The following is a 23,670-nucleotide window of genomic DNA, read 5'->3' as shown; positions in this document are numbered from 1 at the left end:
CTCTGCATTACGGAATGTCAGTCGACAGTCTGGACCCTCACGGTCCTGGGAGAGTGGGTCCCTCTTCGATCTGGCCTTATTTGTCTGAGATATAGCCTTCCGAGGGCTTGGATTGGCGTATCTGTAGAATACTGGTTTCTTCTGTACGCTATATCTCTGCAATACGGCAGCCGATCGGGGTGCGGCATGTCTTTTTGTGATCGGCAGAGTCCTGCCAATCGACTGCCATCGGAAAAAAGGACATCCATATTTTCGCGATTTTCGCAAAAAATCATCATTAAATTTTCGAAAAATCGGCCTCATTTTCGTAGTCGAGATTTTGATGCCAGTCGACAGTCTGGACCCTCACGATCCTGGGAGAGTGGGTCCTTTTTCAATCTGGCCCTATTTGACTGAGATATAGCCTTCCGAGGACTTGGATTGGCGTATCTGTAGAATACTGGTTTCGTCTGTACGCTTTATCTCTGCTTTACGGAATGTCAGTCGACAGTCTGGACCCTCACGGTCCTGGGAGAGTGGGTCCTTCTTCGATCTGGCCCTATTTGTCTGAGATATAGCCTTCCGAGGACTTGGATTGGCGTATCTGTAGAATACTGGTTTCGTCTGTACGCTTTATCTCTGCATTACGGAATGTCAGTCGACAGTCTGGACCCTCACGATTCTGGGAGAGTGGGTCCTTCTTCGATCTGGCCCTATTTGTCTGAGATATAGCCTTCCGAGGACTTGGATTGGCGTATCTGTAGAATACTGGTTTCGTCTGTACGCTTTATCTCTGCTTTACGGAATGTCAGTCGACAGTCTGGACCCTCACGGTCCTGGGAGAGTGGGTCCTTCTTCGATCTGGCCCTAATTTGTCTGAGATATAGCCTTCCGACGACTGGGATTGGCGTATCTGTAGAATACTGGTTTCATCTGTACGCTATATCTCTGCAATGCGGCAGCCGATCGGGGTGCGGCATGTCTCTCCATGATCGGCAGAGTCCTGCCAATCGACTGCCATCGGAAAAAAGGACATCCATATTTTCGCGATTTTCGCAAAAAATCATGATGTAACCATCATTAAATTTTCGAAAAATCGGCCTCATTTTCGTAGTCGAGATTTTGATGCCAGTCGACAGTCTGGACCCGCACGATCCTGGGAGAGTGGGTCCCTCTTCGATCTGGCCTTATTTGTCTGAGATATAGCCTTCCGAAGACTGGGATTGGCGTATCTGTAGAATACTGGTTTCTTCAGTACGCTTTATCTCTGCATTACGGAATGTCAGTCGACAGTCTGGACCCTCACGGTCCTGGGAGAGTGGGTCCTTCTTCAATCTGGCCCTATTTGACTGAGATATAGCCTTCCGAGGGCTTGGATTGGCGTATCTGTAGAATACTGGTTTCTTCTGTACGCTATATCTCTGCAATACGGCAGCCGATCGGGGTGCGGCATGTCTTTTTGTGATCGGCAGAGTCCTGCCAATCGACTGCCATCGGAAAAAAGGACATCCATATTTTCGCGATTTTCGCAAAAAATCATCATTAAATTTTCGAAAAATCGGCCTCATTTTCGTAGTCGAGATTTTGATGCCAGTCGACAGTCTGGACCCTCACGATCCTGGGAGAGTGGGTCCTTTTTCAATCTGGCCCTATTTGACTGAGATATAGCCTTCCGAGGACTTGGATTGGCGTATCTGTAGAATACTGGTTTCGTCTGTACGCTTTATCTCTGCTTTACGGAATGTCAGTCGACAGTCTGGACCCTCACGGTCCTGGGAGAGTGGGTCCTTCTTCGATCTGGCCCTATTTGTCTGAGATATAGCCTTCCGAGGACTTGGATTGGCGTATCTGTAGAATACTGGTTTCGTCTGTACGCTTTATCTCTGCATTACGGAATGTCAGTCGACAGTCTGGACCCTCACGATTCTGGGAGAGTGGGTCCTTCTTCGATCTGGCCCTATTTGTCTGAGATATAGCCTTCCGAGGACTTGGATTGGCGTATCTGTAGAATACTGGTTTCGTCTGTACGCTTTATCTCTGCTTTACGGAATGTCAGTCGACAGTCTGGACCCTCACGGTCCTGGGAGAGTGGGTCCTTCTTCGATCTGGCCCTAATTTGTCTGAGATATAGCCTTCCGACGACTGGGATTGGCGTATCTGTAGAATACTGGTTTCATCTGTACGCTATATCTCTGCAATGCGGCAGCCGATCGGGGTGCGGCATGTCTCTCCATGATCGGCAGAGTCCTGCCAATCGACTGCCATCGGAAAAAAGGACATCCATATTTTCGCGATTTTCGCAAAAAATCATGATGTAACCATCATTAAATTTTCGAAAAATCGGCCTCATTTTCGTAGTCGAGATTTTGATGCCAGTCGACAGTTTGGACCCTCACGGTCCTGGGAGAGTGGGTCCTTTTTCAATCTGGCCCTATTTGACTGAGATATAGCCTTCCGAGGACTTGGATTGGCGTATCTGTAGAATACTGGTTTCGTCTGTACGCTTTATCTCTGCTTTACGGAATGTCAGTCGACAGTCTGGACCCTCACGATCCTGGGAGAGTGGGTCCTTCTTCGATCTGGCCCTATTTGTCTGAGATATAGCCTTCCGAGGACTTGGATTGGCGTATCTGTAGAATACTGGTTTCGTCTGTACGCTTTATCTCTGCATTACGGAATGTCAGTCGACAGTCTGGACCCTCACGGTCCTGGGAGAGTTGGTCCTTCTTCAATCTGGCCCTATTTGACTGAGATATAGCCTTCCGAGGACTTGGATTGGCGTATCTGTAGAATACTGGTTTCTTCAGTACGCTTTATCTCTGCATTACGGAATGTCAGTCGACAGTCTGGACCCTCACGGTCCTGGGAGAGTTGGTCCTTCTTCAATCTGGCCCTATTTGACTGAGATATAGCCTTCTGAGGACTTGGATTGGCGTATCTGTAGAATACTGGTTTCTTCAGTACGCTTTATCTCTGCTTTACGGAATGTCAGCCGACAGTCTGGAACCTCACGGTCCTGGGAGAGTGGGTCCTTCTTCGATCTGGCCTTATTTGTCTGAGATATAGCCTTCCGAGGACTTGGATTGGCGTATCTGTAGAATACTGGTTTCTTCAGTACGCTTTATCTCTGCTTTGCGGAATGTCAGTCGACAGTCTGGACCCTCACGGTCCTGGGAGAGTGGGTCCTTCTTCGATCTGGCCCTATTTGTCTGAGATATAGCCTTCCGAGGACTTGGATTGGCGTATCTGTAGAATACTGGTTTCTTCTGTACGCTATATCTCTGCAATACGGCAGCCGATCGGGGTGCGGCATGTCTTTTTGTGATCGGCAGAGTCCTGCCAATCGACTGCCATCGGAAAAAAGGACATCCATATTTTCGCGATTTTCGCAAAAAATCATGATGTAACCATCATTAAATTTTCAAAAAATCGGCCTCATTTTCGTAGTCGAGATTTTGATGCCAGTCGACAGTCTGGACCCTCACGATCCTGGGAGTGTGGGTCCCTCTTCGATCTGGTCCTATTTGTCCGAGATATAGCCTTCCGAGGACTTGGATTGGCGTATCTGTAGAATACTGGTTTCGTCTGTACGCTTTATCTCTGCATTACGGAATGTCAGTCGACAGTCTGGACCCTCACGGTCCTGGGAGAGTGGGTCCTTCTTTAATCTGGCCCTATTTGTCTGAGATATAGCCTTCCGAAGACTTGGATTGGCGTATCTGTAGAATACTGGTTTCGTCTGTACGCTTTATCTCTGCATTACGGAATGTCAGTCGACAGTCTGGACCCTCACGGTCCTGGGAGAGTGGGTCCTTCTTCGATCTGGTCCTATTTGTCTGAGATATAGCCTTCCGAGGTCTTGGATTGGCGTATCTGTAGAATACTTGTTTCGTCTGTACGCTTTATCTCTGCATTACGGAATGTCAGTCGACAGTCTGGACCCTCACGGTCCTGGGAGAGTGGGTCCTTCTTCAATCTGGCCCTATTTGACTGAGATATAGCCTTCCGTGGACTTGGATTGGCGTATCTGTAGAATACTGTTTTCGTCTGTACGCTTTATCTCTGCTTTACGGAATGTCAGTCGACAGTCTGGACCCTCACGATCCTGGGAGTGTGGGTCCCTCTTCGATCTGGTCCTATTTGTCTGAGATATAGCCTTCCGACGACTGGGATTGGCGTATCTGTAGAATACTGGTTTCCTCTGTACGCTTTATCTCTGCTTTACGGAATGTCAGTCGACAGTCTGGACCCTCACGGTCCTGGGAGAGTGGGTCCTTCTTCGATCTGGCCCTATTTGTCTGAGATATAGCCTTCCGAGGACTTGGATTGGCGTATCTGTAGAATACTGGTTTCTTCAGTACGCTTTATCTCTGCTTTACGGAATGTCAGTCGACAGTCTGGACCCTCACGGTCCTGGGAGAGTGGGTCCTTCTTTGATCTGGCCCTATTTGTCGGAGATATAGCCTTCCGAAGACTGGGATTGGCGTATCTGTAGAATACTGGTTTCCTCTGTACGCTTTATCTCTGCTTTACGGAATGTCAGTCGACAGTCTGGACCCTCACGATCCTGGGAGTGTGGGTCCCTCTTCGATCTGGTCCTATTTGTCCGAGACATAGCCTTCCGAGGACTTGGATTGGCGTATCTGTAGAATACTGGTTTCTTCTGTACGCTTTATCTCTGCTTTGCGGAATGTCAGTCGACAGTCTGGACCCTCACGGTTCTGGGAGAGTGTCTGAGATATAGCCTTCCGAGGACTTGGATTGGCGTATCTGTAGAATACTGGTTTCTTCAGTACGCTTTATCTCTGCTTTGCGGAATGTCAGTCGACAGTCTGGACCCTCACGGTCCTGGGAGAGTGGGTCCTTCTTCGATCTGGTCCTATTTGTCTGAGATATAGCCTTCCGAGGACTTGGATTGGCGTATCTGTAGAATACTTGTTTCGTCTGTACGCTTTATCTCTGCATTACGGAATGTCAGTCGACAGTCTGGACCCTCACGGTCCTGGGAGAGTGGGTCCTTCTTCGATCTGGCCCTATTTGTCTGAGATATAGCCTTCCGAGGACTTGGATTGGCGTATCTGTAGAATACTGGTTTCTTCAGTACGCTTTATCTCTGCTTTACGGAATGTCAGTCGACAGTCTGGACCCTCACGGTCCTGGGAGAGTGGGTCCTTCTTTGATCTGGCCCTATTTGTCGGAGATATAGCCTTCCGAAGACTGGGATTGGCGTATCTGTAGAATACTGGTTTCCTCTGTACGCTTTATCTCTGCTTTACGGAATGTCAGTCGACAGTCTGGACCCTCACGATCCTGGGATAGTGGGTCCCTCTTCGATCTGGCCCTATTTGTCTGAGATATAGCCTTCCGAGGACTTGGATTGGCGTATCTGTAGAATACTGGTTTCTTCAGTACGCTTTATCTCTGCTTTACGGAATGTCAGTCGACAGTCTGGACCCTCACGGTCCTGGGAGAGTGGGTCCTTCTTTGATCTGGCCCTATTTGTCTGAGATATAGCCTTCCGACGACTGGGATTGGCGTATCTGTAGAATACTGGTTTCTTCTGTACGCTTTATCTCTGCAATACGGCAGCCGATCGGGTTGACGGATGTCTTTTCGTGATCGGGAGAGTCCTGCCAATCGACTGCCATCGGAAAAAAACGATATCCTACACCTAAACTGTGTGGAAATTCTTCAAGATTCATTATGAATCGTCGATGTTTTTTTTTGAAAAACTAGCCGGCGCTGCGAGCTAGGGCTGTAGAATCGAAATATCGTTTTAATCGAACTATAGATATGTACATATGTATGTCACCTCTCGACATGGCTATGGCTGCAATCGATAATTTCATTACAATTTTACATATAACATCCCTAAAGCTTTCCCATCATCACAGACACGAACCTTGCTCTAATGATGTTCTAAAGTGAACGAACCCACGAGAGGGCGTTGTGTGTGCCTAGCCAATACCTAAACCAGTCCTGGGGGCTGCATTGCTAAGAGTTCCCTTTTCTACCGGACCACTTTCTAAGGATGGGACTATAGGATATCCTAATGGTCCCATGTGCCTGCACTACAATGTGTCTGCGGCTTGTTTCTCCTCATCCAGTACCACACTTTTCTGAGACTGATAGTTAACATTTAACACAAAAACAATTTAGCTTTGAATGAATAACAAAAAAAAAAAAACAGAACAGCACGCAGAAGTGCAATGGAAGGTTTTAGACCGCAAAGAGCTATGGAAATATGTAATCCCATACTTCTTAAAAAAAAAGAGGAAAAGCGAAACTGTCGCGGATCACTCGAGCTTGTTGCCAGTCAACTAATTTCATGTGAAACCCTGACCTAGGGCCAAGGGTGGTGGCACTCCCTCGTCCTCATACAATCTCTGCCGCATGCTGCACCGCAATCGCCTTTTTGCACGACCACCACCCTTCGTTCCCGTTCCCGTTGGGGGTAGGGGGCACAAAGCTAGGTCTCAAATTACAAACCCAATTGATGCTAGTTAAAAAATTTGTGGAAGGCTTTCTTTCAGTCGCGTATTTTTGGCTTTGTTCGCGGGTTGTCCCACCCCTGGGCCCGACTCGACCCGACCTCTGTGATTGCTGTTGTGATGCGCACATGACAAGTCCGATTAGGGCCGCCGGCTCTGGTCCTGGTCCTGTATCTGGCTCTGGCTCTCGCCCTCTCCCTCTCGCTCTCGCTCTCGCTGCGGCGCTGTCAGCGAGTCCATCCTCCCGTGTGTAAACCGTATCCCGTACCTCCCGTGTAGTGTGGGTCGTGTGCCCTGGAAAGTGTCAACACAGCCATCTATTTTGTGCATAATTTGGCGTGCCAAAACGCGCGACGCGACTCATCAGAATATGGTGTCATATGTTTTTATGGTGGCTTTCTGTCTGTCTGTCTGTTTGTCTCTCTGGCTGTCGCCTGCGGTCTCTGATTTTTACCCTAACAAGCCCTAACCGAAATTATGGAAACCCGAATCTGTTTGCATTCCATGATTGAGTGTCTCTCTGAGCCTTTGAGCATGGGGCGCAGGGATCTGATATCCACGGTTCTTAAGATACAAAAGAAGCTGTATCGAAAGATGAGAGGAGATGATCGCATCCCCATACTAAGAACATGCAATTTCGGCATTTCCAGCGCCAAAACGATTGATGGGTTGAAAAGCGATGGATGGTCGTGTAATAGATTATTTTGGGGATAATTTACCCAGCATTTTGCATCTTCCACCAGTCCCACAGCGAGGGATATCCATGAAATGGGAAGCTACTTTACTGTGGGGGTAGTCTGTCCTCCCTATGATTTGGTTTTCTCTCGTAGGCAAGGACCAACGCCAAAGTCCACTATCAAAAATTCTTTGTCGCAACTCTAGAATATCCCAAAATATATATATAAATCCGCACAATACCTTCAATGATGAACAGTTCTATAATTCTCAAACATTGTTTGCGGATTTCCTTACTTCCTTCTTCGATCAATGCTAGAAACAGAGCACTAATAGTAGGAGATCGCATTACATCTGAAATGCAAGAGGGAAATGCCTATGTGAGTCTTTGAATAATGCAGCGAACTCCCCAGATCAGAGGATCATTCACTGATCCTTTCTATGGGGTATCCACTGGTATGTTACCGAGATGCCGAATCTTACGCCCCTCTAGAATCACCTCTGGAATCTGGAAATTGGCTTGCGAATGACATCTCTGGGCATTACCCCGCTTCCCCGGTTCCTCGAGTAAACGCTGAGCAAGTGCCACGCCCACAGCCACATCCTCGTCCTCATCCTCAGTCATATCCTCATTCAAAAACCATGACATTGGATGGGTGTGGGATGTGGGCTGTGGGCTGTGGGACGTGGAACGTTCTGGGGGCACGTGTAAAGTTTTTAGCCCCGGTCACGTGGCCGCACGTGGCACGTGGGACATTCGTCCCGTGGCAAGACCCCGTCCCCCGGCCACAGTTGTCGCCTGTTCTGCTGTGATAAGCGCAACCTGGCAACTCTACACGCGTGTTCCTGAAGAGATGTCAGAGACCAGGTCTCGCGTTTCCGTTTTCGCAGCAGCTTGGGTTGCAGCCCCGCCCTCTAGACGTCCCGCTTATCATGATGCAGCAGCAGCAGTACCGGCAGCATCAGCGGAAGAGGCAAGGTACAGCGTAGACCGGGGGACCGCTGCCTGCTGCCTGCTGTCTGCTGCCTGTGTCAATGGTTTTGTTCCCGTAAATATCTTAATTCGCCGCTTCACCGCCCCCGACACGCGTGAATCGTGTGCATTTGACATGAGAAAAACGCTTCGGCTCGGGATAGCAAAAGAAAAGCGCGGAAAAGGCCGAAAAGCGTTTTCCCCCAACCATTCCCATTCCCATTCCCATGCCCATTCACACGCAGCGGCGACCTAACGAGCTTACAACAGAATGTATAATCCCATTTTGGGAACATTATAATCATACAAATTCATAGAAAGAGTGCTTTAGACGTGGGAAGCTGTCTGAGAGGTCGCTTCAATTGGGAGATCGAAAGGATTTGATTTGGTTAAGGCCCTTAGGTGGCACTTGCGACTCCTAATTGTACGAATCCAACATCATTCTCAAAGGAAGAGCATGCTCTCATCTATAATAATATGATAGACCATAACTGGAAGAATGGAAAGCAAGGGAAGATGGATAGGAAAGGACTTTTTGTATGTACAATTAATAATAGTCAAATACCATATCTATTTTCAGAAAAGATTAGATCTTGGAAACATTGGGAAAGTATTACTATCGTTCAGGGAGTACTGCGTCATATGTGTGTTTATCTATTGTCAGAGCGTTCCTTTGGCACTTCACAAAATTGTCAGTACAAAATTTAATAATTTTGGGTTCAGGTTTTGGCGTTTCTCAAGATGTTGTTCAACAAGGATGAAGTGTATACGAACATGTTTCTCATGGCCGACGACGTGTACAACTTGGTTGAGATCTTCAATGAGGCAGCCAGCCTGGAGGCCAGGATTATCAAACGCGTCGAGGCTATGCTCGTCGTCTGGGACGTGGCGGTTTCCTTGTTGGTGCTCATCACATTGACTCTTACTTTCTATAAAATATTGCGTCGGAATTTCGTCAAAAGTGGGAGCTCGGATCCTCCACAAAATCAGGCGATGGATCGAGGCAGCAAAGAAAACTTCAGGGACCCCGAAGAGGAAGTCCAGGATATCCAGGACCAGACAGTACCGATACCCAGGAACAGTGAATCGGAGAGCAAAAGCACTGAGGACGAGGTCACCGTGATGTCGCCGGAAGAGGAAAACTACTCAGCCAATATGATCGGAACAGCAGAGTGGGCTGCCAAGTATTTGGCCACCGGCGGACCGAGACACAGTCAGCTCCAACCAAGGTGCATTTAGCAGATACCTCCCCGTATCCCTCAATTTATTGAGGCACCATGATAGGCTTGCGGCTGTGATTCAATTCGGATGCTCAAAACGAATTTAATCCCATATCTTACCAATCGAATTATCCCAAATAATAGGCAATAAATAATAATAATGGGTAAATACTTGCCGTGTGGATTTACCTGTCCTGCTACCATCCCCATCCCCAACGCCAACCCCAACCCTAACTCCAGCCCCGCATATCCCTGGACAGGCACGCGTCAGGAGCTAACAATCCAAAGGGGAACGAGGGAGAACGAGTGCAAGTAGAACTCGAGCCCGAACCATTAATATAAATGCCAACTAGGAAGTCAACAGGCGCCGCACTAGACAACAAATCCCATAAGCAAATTCGGGACAGCACTCCACGACACGCCACTCCACAGCACTGCACACCACTCCTTGCCCCTTGGATCGCTCAAGTGCAACCCCGCTGTTGCGACATTCGCCATTCGACACTCAAAACGCTTGGAAAACACCAGGAACCAGGCAGCAGGCACCAGGCACCAGGCACCAAGCACCAGACACCAGGAGGAACTCAAACTCGAACTCGAACTCGTACACGGATTTTTTATTGTGCGAGTTAACTTTGAAGTGTCGCTGTTTATGGGCTGCGGAAGTGCCAGATCCAGAGCCAGAGCTAAAACCCGTCCATTCCCTTCCGTGCGTTCATCTGTCAGTCAGTCGTTGTGGCGTTCTGTCTTTCTGTCGAGAAACGACAGGACTGAGAGGACTAACCCCTAAATTGACCTTTAAAACTCCCAAATGCGCAATTTATCATTTCCTCACCAGGAAAACCCCTAACACAACCCATCGCAAAGGGATTGTTCATCCGCTCTTGTTTTTTTTTTTGTTGGGATGAGGAGGGGGGTTGGGTCTGCGAGATGGTACGAGTAGATGCGAATGCGTATGCGGATACGGATACGGATTTTTGACAGGGCAGACGACTGCCGCCTGCCATCAATCGTTTAGAGAGGAGCAGCGCAAGCCGTACGGCAATCCAGCCGGAGACCCAGACTCAGACCCAGACCCAGTGCCAGGGCGATAGCGATAGCGACAAATCTGATATCAGATGCGTCCCGAGACGAGGCTTAAGTGCGTGTAAAGCGCACACCCACAAAAATCTACCCCCCCTTCCACAATCCACAATGCCTGAACCCCTGGACCACTTGGACCATCGAGGCATGGCAAGTTTTGGCAACACTTTAACCCATTCGACGTGCCTCGTACGAATGTCATTGCGGTTGGGGAGTAGAGTGGAGTGGAGAGGAGGGGAGGGGAGTGGAGTGATGGAATGGCAAGTGGATTCCGGGTGGGGCTTAATGGGTGTGAGGCAGAAGAAGGCCTTCCGTATTTCGATCCTACATTTCTACAATTCCTTCGAGTGGCCTTTCCTGAGTGTATCCTGGAGTATCTTTATCAATCGTCTATATCTTTATCAATCTTGTCCTTCTAGATATACACCTTTTGGTGTATATAGCATAACCCTGTGGACGTTCCATCATATTTCACATTTTTCAATGTATTAGAACGCTGGCACCATCCCAACACAGAAACGCCTCCAACCGATGAGCGCTGTTGCATGACACGCATTCTGTGCATTTTTAAACATTAATCTCCTACATATAACTTTTCTCTTCAAGGTTTTTCTCTCCCCAAAAGCTCCGTCAGATATCCTCATGTTGATCCTCTTAAAATCTGGTTAAGGATTTGTAAAATATCTGCTGTTCCAGCATCCATCCATCCATCCATCCATCTATCCATCCCTCCTCCAAAGTTCCATCTATCTTTTTGTGTGTGTCTGTATGTGGGGGGTGTTAGTTTTTTTTTTTTATTGTGCTGGTAGAATCCTGGGCAAATGGGTAAACAGGACTGCGGACTGAGGCACAACATGTGCAACCATGTAACCCATTTGGTACACCAACAAAAGGTCGACTCCCCCTGAGGGCAACCTGTCTGTCCGCCTGCCTCGTGCCCCCTACCCCCTGCCCACTGCCCCGTACCCGCCGCTTCAAGCTCTCACCCCGGAGCAGCAGGCGGTTTCAGGTCGGTTTCGTTTCGTTTCTTTCCTTGTGCTTCCTTTTGTACGTAAAAACGGAAAGTGTGAACAACATTTTTCATAAATTTAACCAAACAGGTCGACCGACCAACAGGGGGGTACGCCATGTGGACGGGGACGGGGAGTTCTGTTCTGTTCTCCTTCGAGAACAATAGAGGACAATAGAGCGAACAAGAGCAATAACAATAAACGATAGATATTTACCGCAGCAGGGAGTACGGACGGAACTGCGGACGGGACTGCTCGAGCATGGAACAGGGGATGCTCTTCGGAGGTCTGGTCTCTGGAGGCTAGTGCTGTCTCTGTTCCACTGGCATGTCCTTGCCGGGGGAGACAATAACAAACCAATTACTGTTAGATTGGCCGCATATTAAAAATCGAATGAGAAACACATCTGTCGATGTTGCACCCTCTCTCTCGCCCTCTCTGTCGCCCTCTCTGTCGCCCTCTCTGTCGCCCTCTCTCTCCTTTTTTGGGCCATGATGCTGGTCCTGGTCCTCCTCCTGCGCTATTTTTATTTTTTTTTTGGCAACTGTTTCGAAAAAAGTTCGTAGCGAAAAACCCGCGGGGGACTCGCGGCCGCCATGGGGTGAGGAGTGAGGGGGTGATCGGGGGTAGAACTAACATAAAAATAAAATATGATTATGAAATGATTATTATAATTATGCTGGCGTTTTTGGCAGCATCTTCACAGATGTTGTTGCCGTTAACTCTGGGCCACGCCCCCCCACACACACAGCAACCCCCCATCCCATTTCGTGCCGCTCCACGGGAGAAGGACGGTTCAGAGTAGAGGAGCGGAACCCCATGGCAAAAAGGGACGAAGGAACACGAGGGAACGGAACCCAAGCGAGCTGGTTAATAATAAGCCAAAATTAGGGCGTGCTTTGGTCGCTCTCCCCTCCCCTCTCCTGCCCACCCCTCCCCAGCCCTTTCCTTCTTTCAGTTTGCTGGCCAAGAGAAGAGAAAGAGATCTTCCAGCCGCCAGCACGTCATATTCCCACATATTTTCATATTGGAATACCCTGCGAAAGGACAGGGTATGATGACTTGACGATAGATATGGGATTTCTTTGATTTACTTGTGCTGCAAACATATTCTTATAGGTAAATTATACTCGATATGATCGAGTCATCATATTGTTTGGAAACAAATGCATTTGTTGCTTCTGAAGACATTCATCAATTCCTCAAATGCTACAAAAGACAGTACTTTAGTACACTACTTAATTAAGCTAAACCTTACAATATATCTATCATAGGAACCATAGTTTATTGCATTCTTTTTGACAAATAAATAATATACCTATAACATGCTAGGACCCTAAACATAATGGCTAACATTCCCATATGAATTTTATTTATTTGATCTTCTATCCTAGTGCCACAAGATTTAGTTATTTTTAGGCAATAGTCACACAAATTATTTAAATCCTGTACATATACATTGAAATTTCTATTTATTAATTATCTATTGTTGTGTGTCTGCGTTTTTGTACATAAAAAACTCTGTAGAGGATCAAGTATTTATAATCAATCGCCGCAAAGGGTATCAAGATTTCGAGTCTTTCCTCCAAAAAATTCGTGTATTTCTTTCTTGTTTCATATTTGTCTCTGTCGTGGGCGGGGATTGCAAGGGGGCGTGGGGGGGCAGGTAGAGGGGTAGAGGGAGGATACGAGAAGTGGGCGGAGCGGGGAGTGTGTTGTGTGCTTTTGTGTGTCCTTATTATTAGCAGAGGAGGCGTTGAAAATCCTCTTAAGGTAAACTGTGCATTATTAATGAAGTGGAGGAGAAGGAGACGGTGGAGGTGGAGAATGAGGATGGGGATGAAAAGGAGGACGAACAGCCAGCAAAAAAGGGAAAGGGGACATGCGGGGCCACGGGGCTAAGGGGCCATGGGAACCCTGTAAACTTTTGCTGCTGTTATTATTCCAGTGCCATCCCTTTTCCCTTTTCTTTGGGGTCAAAGGGTTAAAACAATCAAAAGGTTAAAACAATATCGAGGGATATATGTATCTATAGAAGATGTCTAGGATCTAAGGCTGCCATAAAAACAAGGAATATTAGAGGACTTACAGGGGGGACCGTTCCCGTTTTCCTTCATAAATGAACATTACTTAGGATTTATATGACATAAAGTAAAGATTGAATCAGAATATGTTTTATCCACAAAAGAAGCACTCATCATTATCTGGGTGTGAGGCAGTACTTCGCAATTTCTGAGGACTACAATCTATACCATACATTATTCTCATTCTAGTTTTATTATGATGAAAAGCCCATTTGGAGGGACATAAGATCAGAGGGCCACCTAATGATAAGTAAGTTGAATGCTTCCTCGAGCCACATGCACGAATAGACACATTTCCACACTCCTCGGGCTACTGCATCGGTCCCAGAATCCAACCACAATGTACACAGTCCATGGCGAGGCGCAAAAGTCGGTCCCAAGAAAGCAAAAACAAAATGTGCTTTCACTTTTCGTGGCTGAAAGACTGCAAGTATTTATAGAAGAATGTTTTTCAATTGATGAATCTCCTCCGTGGGCTCTAGTACTTCTAGCAAACTCCTTTTTTTTTGCTGGCTAATAGAATTAAGTGCTTAGAGCACACCGGGGATTATGGCCACCTAATCGGAAGAAAGCCTCGAATGGAATAGCAGTCGCAATCTGGTTATAATCTCCCACTGATTACAATGGTCACTGGTTTTTTTTTTTGGTTTTTGTTTTTCGAGGAACTGAAGTGCGAGATTGGATTTTGGCTTACGCCGGCCATTCCCATGCCACCATGCCACCATGCCCCACATGCCACATGGCCATCCCACTCGGTCTCGCTCTGTGAAAAGTTCAATCAACTGAAGTTTTTCCAACTCTGGATACTCGGACTCTGGATCCGTCCAATCATTCACCTGCTACTCGGCGTGTCCATCGTTTTGGCCACTGTTTAATATTATAAGTAATTCGCCTTTTCCCTCGGATGCCTCCTCACCAGCCTCCACGCCTCAGATCCACCTTCGGAAGGGGGAAAGGGGATTGGGAGCGTTTTTGCCGCTGCTGCTTTGTGATGTGGAAACGATGCGCATAAAATCAGCGGCGCGTATGGAAGCGGCATGAGCAGCAGCCGCAGCAGCAGCAGTTGCAGGAGGAGGCAGAGATGGAGGAGGGGTAAGGAGGTTGTCGACACCAAGAGACCAGGGAAGATAAGGATACCCAGTCTTCGCCCAGGTCCAGTCCCAGCCCCAGCCACTCTCTCCTCTCGTATCAATCACAACAACGCGACTAAAGGCCCAGCCAAGTGAACGGACAACCGAGCGGACAGCAGGAAAGCAGGACGGACAGGCGAACACACAGCCGGACGCATGGAGAGGACGGAAGGACGGACCTAAGCCAAAGATTTGACATGGATCAGTAATCTAATACCAGATTACGTATACGCATGGCGAGACCCACAAACTTTGGACTCTCTTTGGACTCTCTATCTCCCTATCTCTCTCTCTCTTTCTATCTCTATCTGTGGTGTGTGTTGCCACGCCCCCTGGCCCCCTGGCCCCAAGCCCCCTTTCCTGCTGGGAGGCTGAGACCGAGATATGGCATGAATGAATGGATGAATGAGCTCAGGAGGCGGCCGCAGCGAAGGAGTCTTCTGATAGAGTGAGTCCCTGGGAATGCCACCAACACTGAACGAAAAATCAGAGCTAATATAAGAAGAGGTCACCAAACAGTGAGAGAAATAAAGGGGTAATAAAACAAGGGGTTCCTTTGAAGATGTTCCAGAAGTTAATAAAGTTTCCTTTTTGCGTGTTTTTTGGGGGGGTTTTTTGGGTATCTTTTCTGTCAGTGGAGCTGAAATCCAACCAAGGGGCCATGGGGCCATGGGCATGGTCTGTCAGTTTGTCAGTTTGTCAGTCTGCTGGGCCGCAAGTCGAGGAGTTTATATCGATGATGACTGCGCTGATATAACGACGGATGAGACGAGAGCGATTCAGAGGGAACACGAATGAGCAGCGTACAAACGGAGGACAGGAGGAGCTTCATCGTTGGTTCGTCTCTCGTTCTCGTGCTGTCTGAGGGTTGCACACACACACTGATACAGATACACATAGACAGCCACCCACAGCTACACACAGATACTGGCACACACACCGACATCATCATTGGGCGTTTGGCAAGTTTTATGCTTGTTTGAGCCCGATTTTGGTTTGGTTTTTGGCCCCCTCCGACCCCCGTGTTACCCTCGCATAAAGTTATTACTCGCAAAAGCATCGAGAAGAAAGGAAGGAGGAAGGAGAAGGGCTACCATGGGCGCCCCATAGGTAACAATATTCTATGCCGAAAGAGGGAACAGCAGTAGGATTACAAATAGCAGGAAAAATATACCCCAAGCCGGAAAAACAATGCGGGAGCAGGAGTCCATCGCTAGATGATGGTGTCAGTGTCGGTATCGTGGTCGTGGTTGGGTCCGGGTCCCGGTCCGGAACTGGTGCTCGTGCTGTTACCGTCCGTAGTCGGTAGTCGGTAGTCAGTAAACGGGAGACAGGAGACGGGAGAGTCGGAGTTGGAGCGGAACAAACGAGTTTGGGTGTCTCTCTCGATGTCTCCTCGTTGATGGGCGCATCATCATGCTTGGCCTGGCATCTGCCTTTGGCCTACTCCTCCTCCTCCTCCTCTTCTTCCGCAGCCATGCCACGCCATACAAAAACTTTGGTAGTACTATGGATGCCAAATGGAAAATTATGCATGGAAAATACTATGCAAAGAGAACTCTCTTTTCCTTTCGCAGTCGTTTTCCCATGGGAAAATACTTTTAATTTATAATTTTCGGATTTCCACAAGTTCCACAAATAAAGATTTGCGGTGGAAGTAGATGTGTGTAACACCCAGAAGGAAGTGTTTTCGAACCCGTAAAGTATCAGCATCAATAGCCCTAGATCTGCGAGACTATAAGAGCTAGAGCAACCCGATTTTGTATCCAGACTCCTGTGATATATACGGCTACTTTCAGAATCATAGAGAAGAACCCTATCTAGTAGATCGCGTACAATTTTTCACACACTTTTCATCGTGCAGTGTGCTGCGTCCTCTGGCGGAGGGGAGCCAAACTGAATGAGTATCGGGTATCGAGAGACTTTGGGTAAGAGCTTTTATCAAGTATCGTATTCCTTAAAAGAATACCTAAAGAAACACCGAAACAACTTCCTGTAAATGGTCCATTCTACTCTGTTTATAAATATTCTTGCAGTGATTTTTGTATCTCTATTCCATTGTGCAACAATGGCTACGGTCTGGGCATAGATACACCCATAGCTACACAGATACATACATACATATGTATGTATATAGCGAAAGGAAGCAGCAGAAGGAGGAGGAGGACTACATCCGGGCCTTGGATATGCAGGGGAGATAGGCCCAGGCCGAACGAATGACTGACTGACTGACTGACGGGGGGATGGCGGCTGTGGTGGCATGGTCGCCAAAGCGTGGCAACCACCAGAGTGCGCCCCAAAAGCCTCACACCAGAGGCGCCCACCATCAGAGCCATCACAAGCATCAGAGTTGACATGCTACGCCCACTACTATATAGAAGGAAGGAAGGACCTGGAGAATACACGTACAAATATATACGATATAGAAATACACGATACACACACACATATATCTGCATTTCTGTGTATCTGGCTGTGTGTATCGAGTGGGTCCCGTTTGGCCCCGAACTATATTTTGTTTATATCCGTACGGAATTTTAGCTTTTTCTCTGTTTTACTGCCGTACAGCCATAAGAAGCTCACTCTCTCGTTCTCTCTCTCTCTCTCTCTGGGGTACGTGACTGGAGCGCTGTTGCACGTATTTGCTGTTGCCACAGTTGATTTGTGTGGCACTCCTTTATATAAGCATAATTCCCAGAGCAAAGTTCGATTTGGAACGGGCTCTCCAGAGGTGCAGGTGGTCTCCTGATTGACATTTTTGTTATCTGATGGCAGAATATTGTGCTGTGGAAATGTGGAAAGCTAGATGGTTGCTACTTTTCCAGAGAGCATCCAAAAATATTAGCCATAATCTTGAAGGAACCTGAATGGTTTCCCAAGGCTTCCATTTCCATTTAGATCCGTAGATATCCCTGCACTTAATACTGGAAATAGTTCTCCAGATTTTCCAGCATTAGCATATAAATATTCGTTTTAATTCCGAGACAGATTTCTATCGTATGGCCCCCCAAAATGGTTTTCTGGGGACTGCAGCTGTGATTTATGCTCCTCACAGATACCATGCCATGGCCCCGAATACGTGTATGTTTTTGGGGGAGAGCCAGCATCCATTCGACAAGGATTCGCACACCCGCTCTGGCTCTGGTTTACCTTCCTATCGCTAGGAGGCTGGGGGCAGGCATATCCATCAGGCATTACTTTTATGTGGCAAGCAATGGCTGCCAGCAAGGGCATCCCCATGCCCATCGCCATACCCATCTCCAGCCAGCCCAAGGACTCGTAAAAGCAACGCAATTTCGCATTCACACTGACACTGACTGATATGCTCCTCCTGGCTTGATGGCTAGCTCCTGCTCCCCGCTCCAAGCTCACAGCTCTTCTGCTCCCAGCTCTTCTGCTGCTGTTGTTTTGTTGCCTCTCGTCTTGCGCCTGTCATTCATTTCTTATCTGGTGTGCCTGTGCCTTGAATGTGTCTCTGGGCTGTCATTTTCCTTTCGATGAGTATCTCTCCCCCCGCCCCCGGCCCCCACGCACGCAGCGACACAGTCGTCATCCTCAACGTGTAATCATCATCGTCATCCTCATCCTCATCGTCATTCCCATCCTCATCCTCATCTCCATCTCCATCTCCATGAGTACTATCAGCATCAGGAGCACTGTCGTTGTCGTTGTCGTTGCCGTTGTCGTCGTCGCGAAATCGTTGTGTTCCAAATAGCCTCATTGAGTCGGGCGGGAATTCGCTCCCAGCTCTCATCAGAGAGCTTCACCTCCGCCTCCACCATCATGCTCTTATGGCTCTCCAAAAATCGAGGCTTGTTTGGAGCACTGAAAGAAAAGACACATATAGAGTTGTTCTTTTAGTTTGAAATTACAGCAAAATTTAATCGAAGGATAAAGCCAGAAACAGCATGAGGATCATGCTCTGATCAGCAGAGGAATATATATGTAGCTTAAAGTCAAGCGGATAAAGGACCTACATAGCTCTTACAGGGCAACAGAGCGCTGTTACCAGCTCAGGCTAACAGCCTGTTACTGCTGCCGGTTACAGTGCACTGTTGCTAGGACCTAGCTCTTACATAGGTTAACAGCCTGTTACCGCTACCGGTTACAGCGCACTGTTGCTAGGACCTAGCTCTTACAGAGCAACAAAGCGCTGTTACTAGCTCAGGTTAACAGCCTGTTACGGCTGCCGGTTACAGTGCACTGTTGCTAGGACCTAGCTCTTAGGTAGGTTAACAGCCTGTTACCGCTGCCGGTTACAGCGCACTGTTGCTAGGACCTAGCTCCTACAGAGCAACAGAGCGCTGTTACCAGCTCAGGCTAACAGCCTGTTACCGCTGCCGGTTACAGTGCACTGTTGCTAGGACCTAGCTCCTACAGAGCACCAGAACGCTGTTACCAGCTCAGGTTAACTGCCTGTTACCGCTGGCGGTTACAGTGCACTGTTGCTAGGACCTAGCTCCTACAGAGCAACAGAGCGCTGTTACCAGCTCAGGCTAACAGCCTGTTACCGCTGCCGGTTACAGTGCACTGTTGCTAGGACGTAGCTCTTACAGAGCAACAGAGCGCTGTTACGAGCTCAGGTTAACAGCCTGTTACCGCTACCAGTTACAGCGCACTGTTACCCCTCGCTGTCACGATCCACACGTCCCTCGAGCGGGTATAAAAAATATATATGTACGTACATCGCAGCCCGAATTTTCCTGCAGACAGGAACTAAATTTGAGTTTAATATACAGATAGGTTCTAAAGATCCATATCGATATTGAGCAGGAGTTTCTTTCAGTGCAGTTCAATGGTAAAGCAGCTGGAGCAGAAGCCCCAGGAGCAAGAGCACAGAAGCAGGGAAAGGGAACAGGGGAGCTCTGTGGCTGTAGCCCGAGTATCGGCATCGGCATTGGCATTGGCTTCGGCATTGGCATCGAGCGTCAGTTCTCGATGCTGCTGTTGTTATTACAACAAGCACAACTTTTTATCACCGCTGCCACCCCCCAAAATGCCAGTCAGCGTTGCATCGTCAACAGCAGGAATCGGAATCAGAATCAGCAGCAGCAAAACCAGGAGGCAGGAGGCAGGATGGAGGACGAAGGACGGCGAACGGAGGAGCTGGAAGCATCAGCCTGGGGCACTAACGTTTGTCCTCGGTTGTGTGCTCAGTTTTTCTTTTTTCTTTCTTTTCTTTTTGGAGTTTATGGTCTTTGTCACACACACACACATACATCCCCACAGTCGCTGGGGCAGGGGCAGGGGCAGGCAGGCGAGGCTGGCAGCCAGTCAACTGTTATGTGCTCAGCCATTGAAACGTTTTATCAAAACTACCCACGGCCCCAGAACACAGCGAACCCAGAGAACCCAGAACCCAGAGCCCATAGTCCAGAGGAGGCAGCATCGACTCTGTGGAGCTGTGCGGCAACTGAAGCCATGGAAAGCTACGGGATGAAAAGGACACACACATAACAAAAAAAAAAAAACAGAAAAAGAAGAATGTAGAAAAGCCATAGAACAGCAACCTGTCGTCCACTGCACTCCCATCGAACAGCAGGAGCAGTAGCAGCAGGACGAACAGGACCAATGGCAGAGCGAAGGCGGATTGAACACTTATAGATGGGCATCGCCAACCGAAAGCGAAGAGAATGGCAGCCGAAGTCGTATTACTATGGCCCTCTGCGAGAGAGTAGGCTCTACGAGTGGGTTCTATCAAACACCATACACTTGTAATGGGAATGCATGGGAATCCGAGAGTCGTCGGCTTCCTCACGAGTCATACGAGAGAGCAGCCGAGTTGGAGTGGCTTTTGAGGCCGAGCCTGGAGCCAGGTGAAAAGCTAGCTTCAAAAAATCGGGCACCAAAGATATGTTTGTCAATGTTCATATGGAATGGTGCTGTGGCACCCCTCGCTGGGGCTGGGCGCTTCGTCGTTCGTTCAGTTGTTTGTTTGTTTTGTTGTCTGTGCCTTTCAAGGGTCAAATTGTAAACGAAATACGAGCGTTCTGGGAGGCAGTGGCAGCGTTGCCTGATTTTGACGGCCTGTCGACAACAACAAACACAGGCTCCAACAACAGCAACAGCAACAGCAGCGAGAGGGACAGGGACAGGGACAGGGACCGGGACTGGACTGACATCCCCTTTGGTAGGCCACAAGGATATGTAGGCGTCATCGCAAATGCGATGGGGACAAACTGGCAAACTGGCAAACGTTGCCAACGCGGCACTCTCTGGGGACAATGTTGCTGTCGATACGATGTCTGGATGCCAATGGCCATTAGGCATCTTGCTGAGAACGGGGATGTCGGGGCACGTGGGGGCTGCAGTCCACGCCACGTACACAGATAAAAATCAAGCATACAATGTCCGAAAAACAGCATCGAAAAAGGGGAGCAGAGGATAGACGAGGCAGGAGAGACCAGTGACCAGTGACCAGTGACCAGAGACCAGAGACCGGAGACCGGAGACCGGAGGATGTGTAGCCAAGTCGACACCTGTATGGCCATGGGACCACAATCCTGCTTCACCGATTTTCCTGTTCATAATCTCATGATGGTTTCGTCCATTCTATTCCATATCATTCCAGAGTCCTCCAACTCCCAGAAAAGATCCCATTCGAGGGCTCCCTTCTTTCGACAGAGCACAGTCCCCCGTTTGTGTATTTAGCATAAAATCGAGAAATATCCAAGTTGGCAGAACTTTGGGATTTTCGTGCACATTTCTCTGGTGCTGCCGCCTCTCTGGCTCTGCCTCTGCCAGCGGTAGCTTAAAGTATGGTAATTCCTTTTGAGCCACCACCACCACCCGCAGCAGCTCCACCGACACCCACACCCACACTCACACTCACACCCAGAGGAAAGTCAAGCCACAAATGCGACTTTCGGTTCGGTTCGTTTCGGTTCTGGCCATGGACTGGGCCTGGGACTGGGACTGGGCCTGGGCTCTCTCTGTCGTTTTTTTATGGCATAGATTATCATAATTATTGTAATACTTTTGCATGGCTTGACTTTGCTGCTGGCAAACGCAAACCACCCGGCAAAGCGAGTGCCCCATGCCCTTCCCCTTGAGGCAGAGTCCTTCCCCTCGTACTCGCTTTGGGCTTTTGAGCTTCAGTGATTTGCATTTTTCCATTCCTTTCTCCTTTCTCCTTACTAGTATTTATGTGCTTTGGGTATAGAGATAGAGGACAGATACGGAGTACAACGCCAGGCAGGGGTTGGCCGCCAATGAGGGAGTGGAATGCTGCTACATATAGATGACCTATGTGCGTGTGTGTGTGTGTGTGTGTGTGTGTGGCATTAAGGTGTTGCTGCTACTTGCTACTTGCTACTACTGTTGCTGCTGTAACACCTCCCCTGGGAGACTGAGACCCAAACCAAACCAAGCCGAGGAGAGCCCCAGTTGGCAGCCAGTTAGCATCTGTTAAGATAAATACGTACGCAGAAGACAGAAAGGAGGAAAAACGGTTGCCCAAAACGATGATGCTGATTCTGATGACGGCACCCCCTGCTGCATGATCCCACCTCTGGGCCATGCTTCTTCGGCTGAAACGCTGAAGCCGAAGCGATCAATCAATTGAAATGACTTTCAATGGCACAACGATGAGTTTTCGATTGCAGCAAGCGTTGGGATCGGATCACAGTTGCACTCATGGGCTCTCAGATCGAAGCAGCACCCCTGCACCACAGCCCCAAAGCCGGCAGGAAGCTCATTAAATTCGTGGCATATTCAACTAGAACTCTTCTCACTGAAGGGCCACACACTTGTCGTGATATGAACGTTGCACTGTTGCAATTACTGATGGCCTCACTACACATGTATCCCTAAAAATACATCAGAGATCATACATATCATCAAGAGGAGACCAATGATCCAATGGGGAATGGGGCAGCAAACTGTAACTGGAGTTGACCAAGATGTCGCCATACAGGACGCCACCATTCCACCACAGTTTCCCGCAATTCCCGAGTAGTGCTTTGAAGGACCCCAGCATCATGCAACAAGTTTCGGAACTCCAAAACCCGACACACGGATCACAGTGTGTTCTCCCAAGTGTTTTCTCTGCGTGTACGAGATATATGAATCCTCTCCATTACAGATAATATTCTCTGCAATAAAAAGGTACACGATTTACTAACAAGTTTTGATTTTGGGTCAATATATCTTCAGGAAAACCCCTTGTACCGGTTCTTATCAAAAATCTTACAAAAAGGTTATATAATTATCTTTTCAACCTATTAATTGTTTTGAATATCGACGGTGGAAAATGCGGAGTAAAAATTATGGAGGTTTCGGGGATATATTGCAAGTTCCCGGTATGAGGATGTGATCTATTCCTCCAGGAATACAACCTAATTTTTGTCTCGTGCCAAGTGAATTCCAAAGAATCCGGAAGGAGCTATAAGTTGTTTCATTGAATCTTCTTTATCAGATGAGATCCCACTCCAGTGCGCTGGGCGAACAAGAGGTGGTGGGGGGAGGGTTGAGGAGGTGAAAGAAGAAAGGAAAAAAAGATACAGATGCATTTAAGGGCACATATGGCAGTTTCTGGTCACAGTCCCGTGGTCCGTGGCAGACCAAAAACGGAATCAAAGTAATGTGATATATAGTCTCTGTTTCAATCGTCCACCCTCTGTCCTCATGCCTCATGGACCGTGCATCTGGTCTGCTCTCTCCCTCTCCCTCTCCCTTTTCTCTCTCTGGGTTTCACTTGGTGTGTAATTAGATGATCCCCAAATCAGCCGCTAATTTTTCCGCAATTTGCTTAGTAATGCAATCTAAATACAAACAAAATAGTTCCCTTTTTTCACAGATCCACATTTTCAGGGGTGGACTGCGGGAAGGCGGCTCAAGGTTGGCTGTGCGGACTTTTGTGGGGTGGTGGATGGATGGGAAAGTGGGAAATGGGAAATGGGAACTCGGCTCGACGGGCCGTGAAATACACACTCGAAAAAGTGAATGGCATATGTACACATAAACTCGTAGTCGTAGTCGTAGTCGGAGTCGGAGTATGTATGCCCCGGAGTGTTGCACATGTCCC

The 23,670-nt window shown here is 48.2% G+C and overlaps 1 protein-coding gene across 1 annotated transcript; it reads left to right on the top strand.

The window, feature by feature from the left end:
• Positions 1–8,753: 8,753 nt before the first annotated feature.
• On the top strand, positions 8,754–9,507 carry LOC6901596 (uncharacterized). Its single transcript, XM_002134231.3, has one exon. The coding sequence runs from the start codon at positions 8,860–8,862 to the stop codon at positions 9,355–9,357; it is 498 nt and encodes a 165-aa protein (XP_002134267.1). The 5' UTR covers positions 8,754–8,859; the 3' UTR covers positions 9,358–9,507.
• The last annotated feature ends 14,163 nt before the right edge of the window (positions 9,508–23,670 follow it).

The sequence above is a fragment of the Drosophila pseudoobscura genome, chromosome X (genome assembly GCF_009870125.1).
Source record: "Drosophila pseudoobscura strain MV-25-SWS-2005 chromosome X, UCI_Dpse_MV25, whole genome shotgun sequence".
Taxonomy (NCBI): Eukaryota; Metazoa; Arthropoda; class Insecta; order Diptera; family Drosophilidae; genus Drosophila; species Drosophila pseudoobscura.
This window is presented reverse-complemented; position numbering and strand designations above follow the sequence as displayed.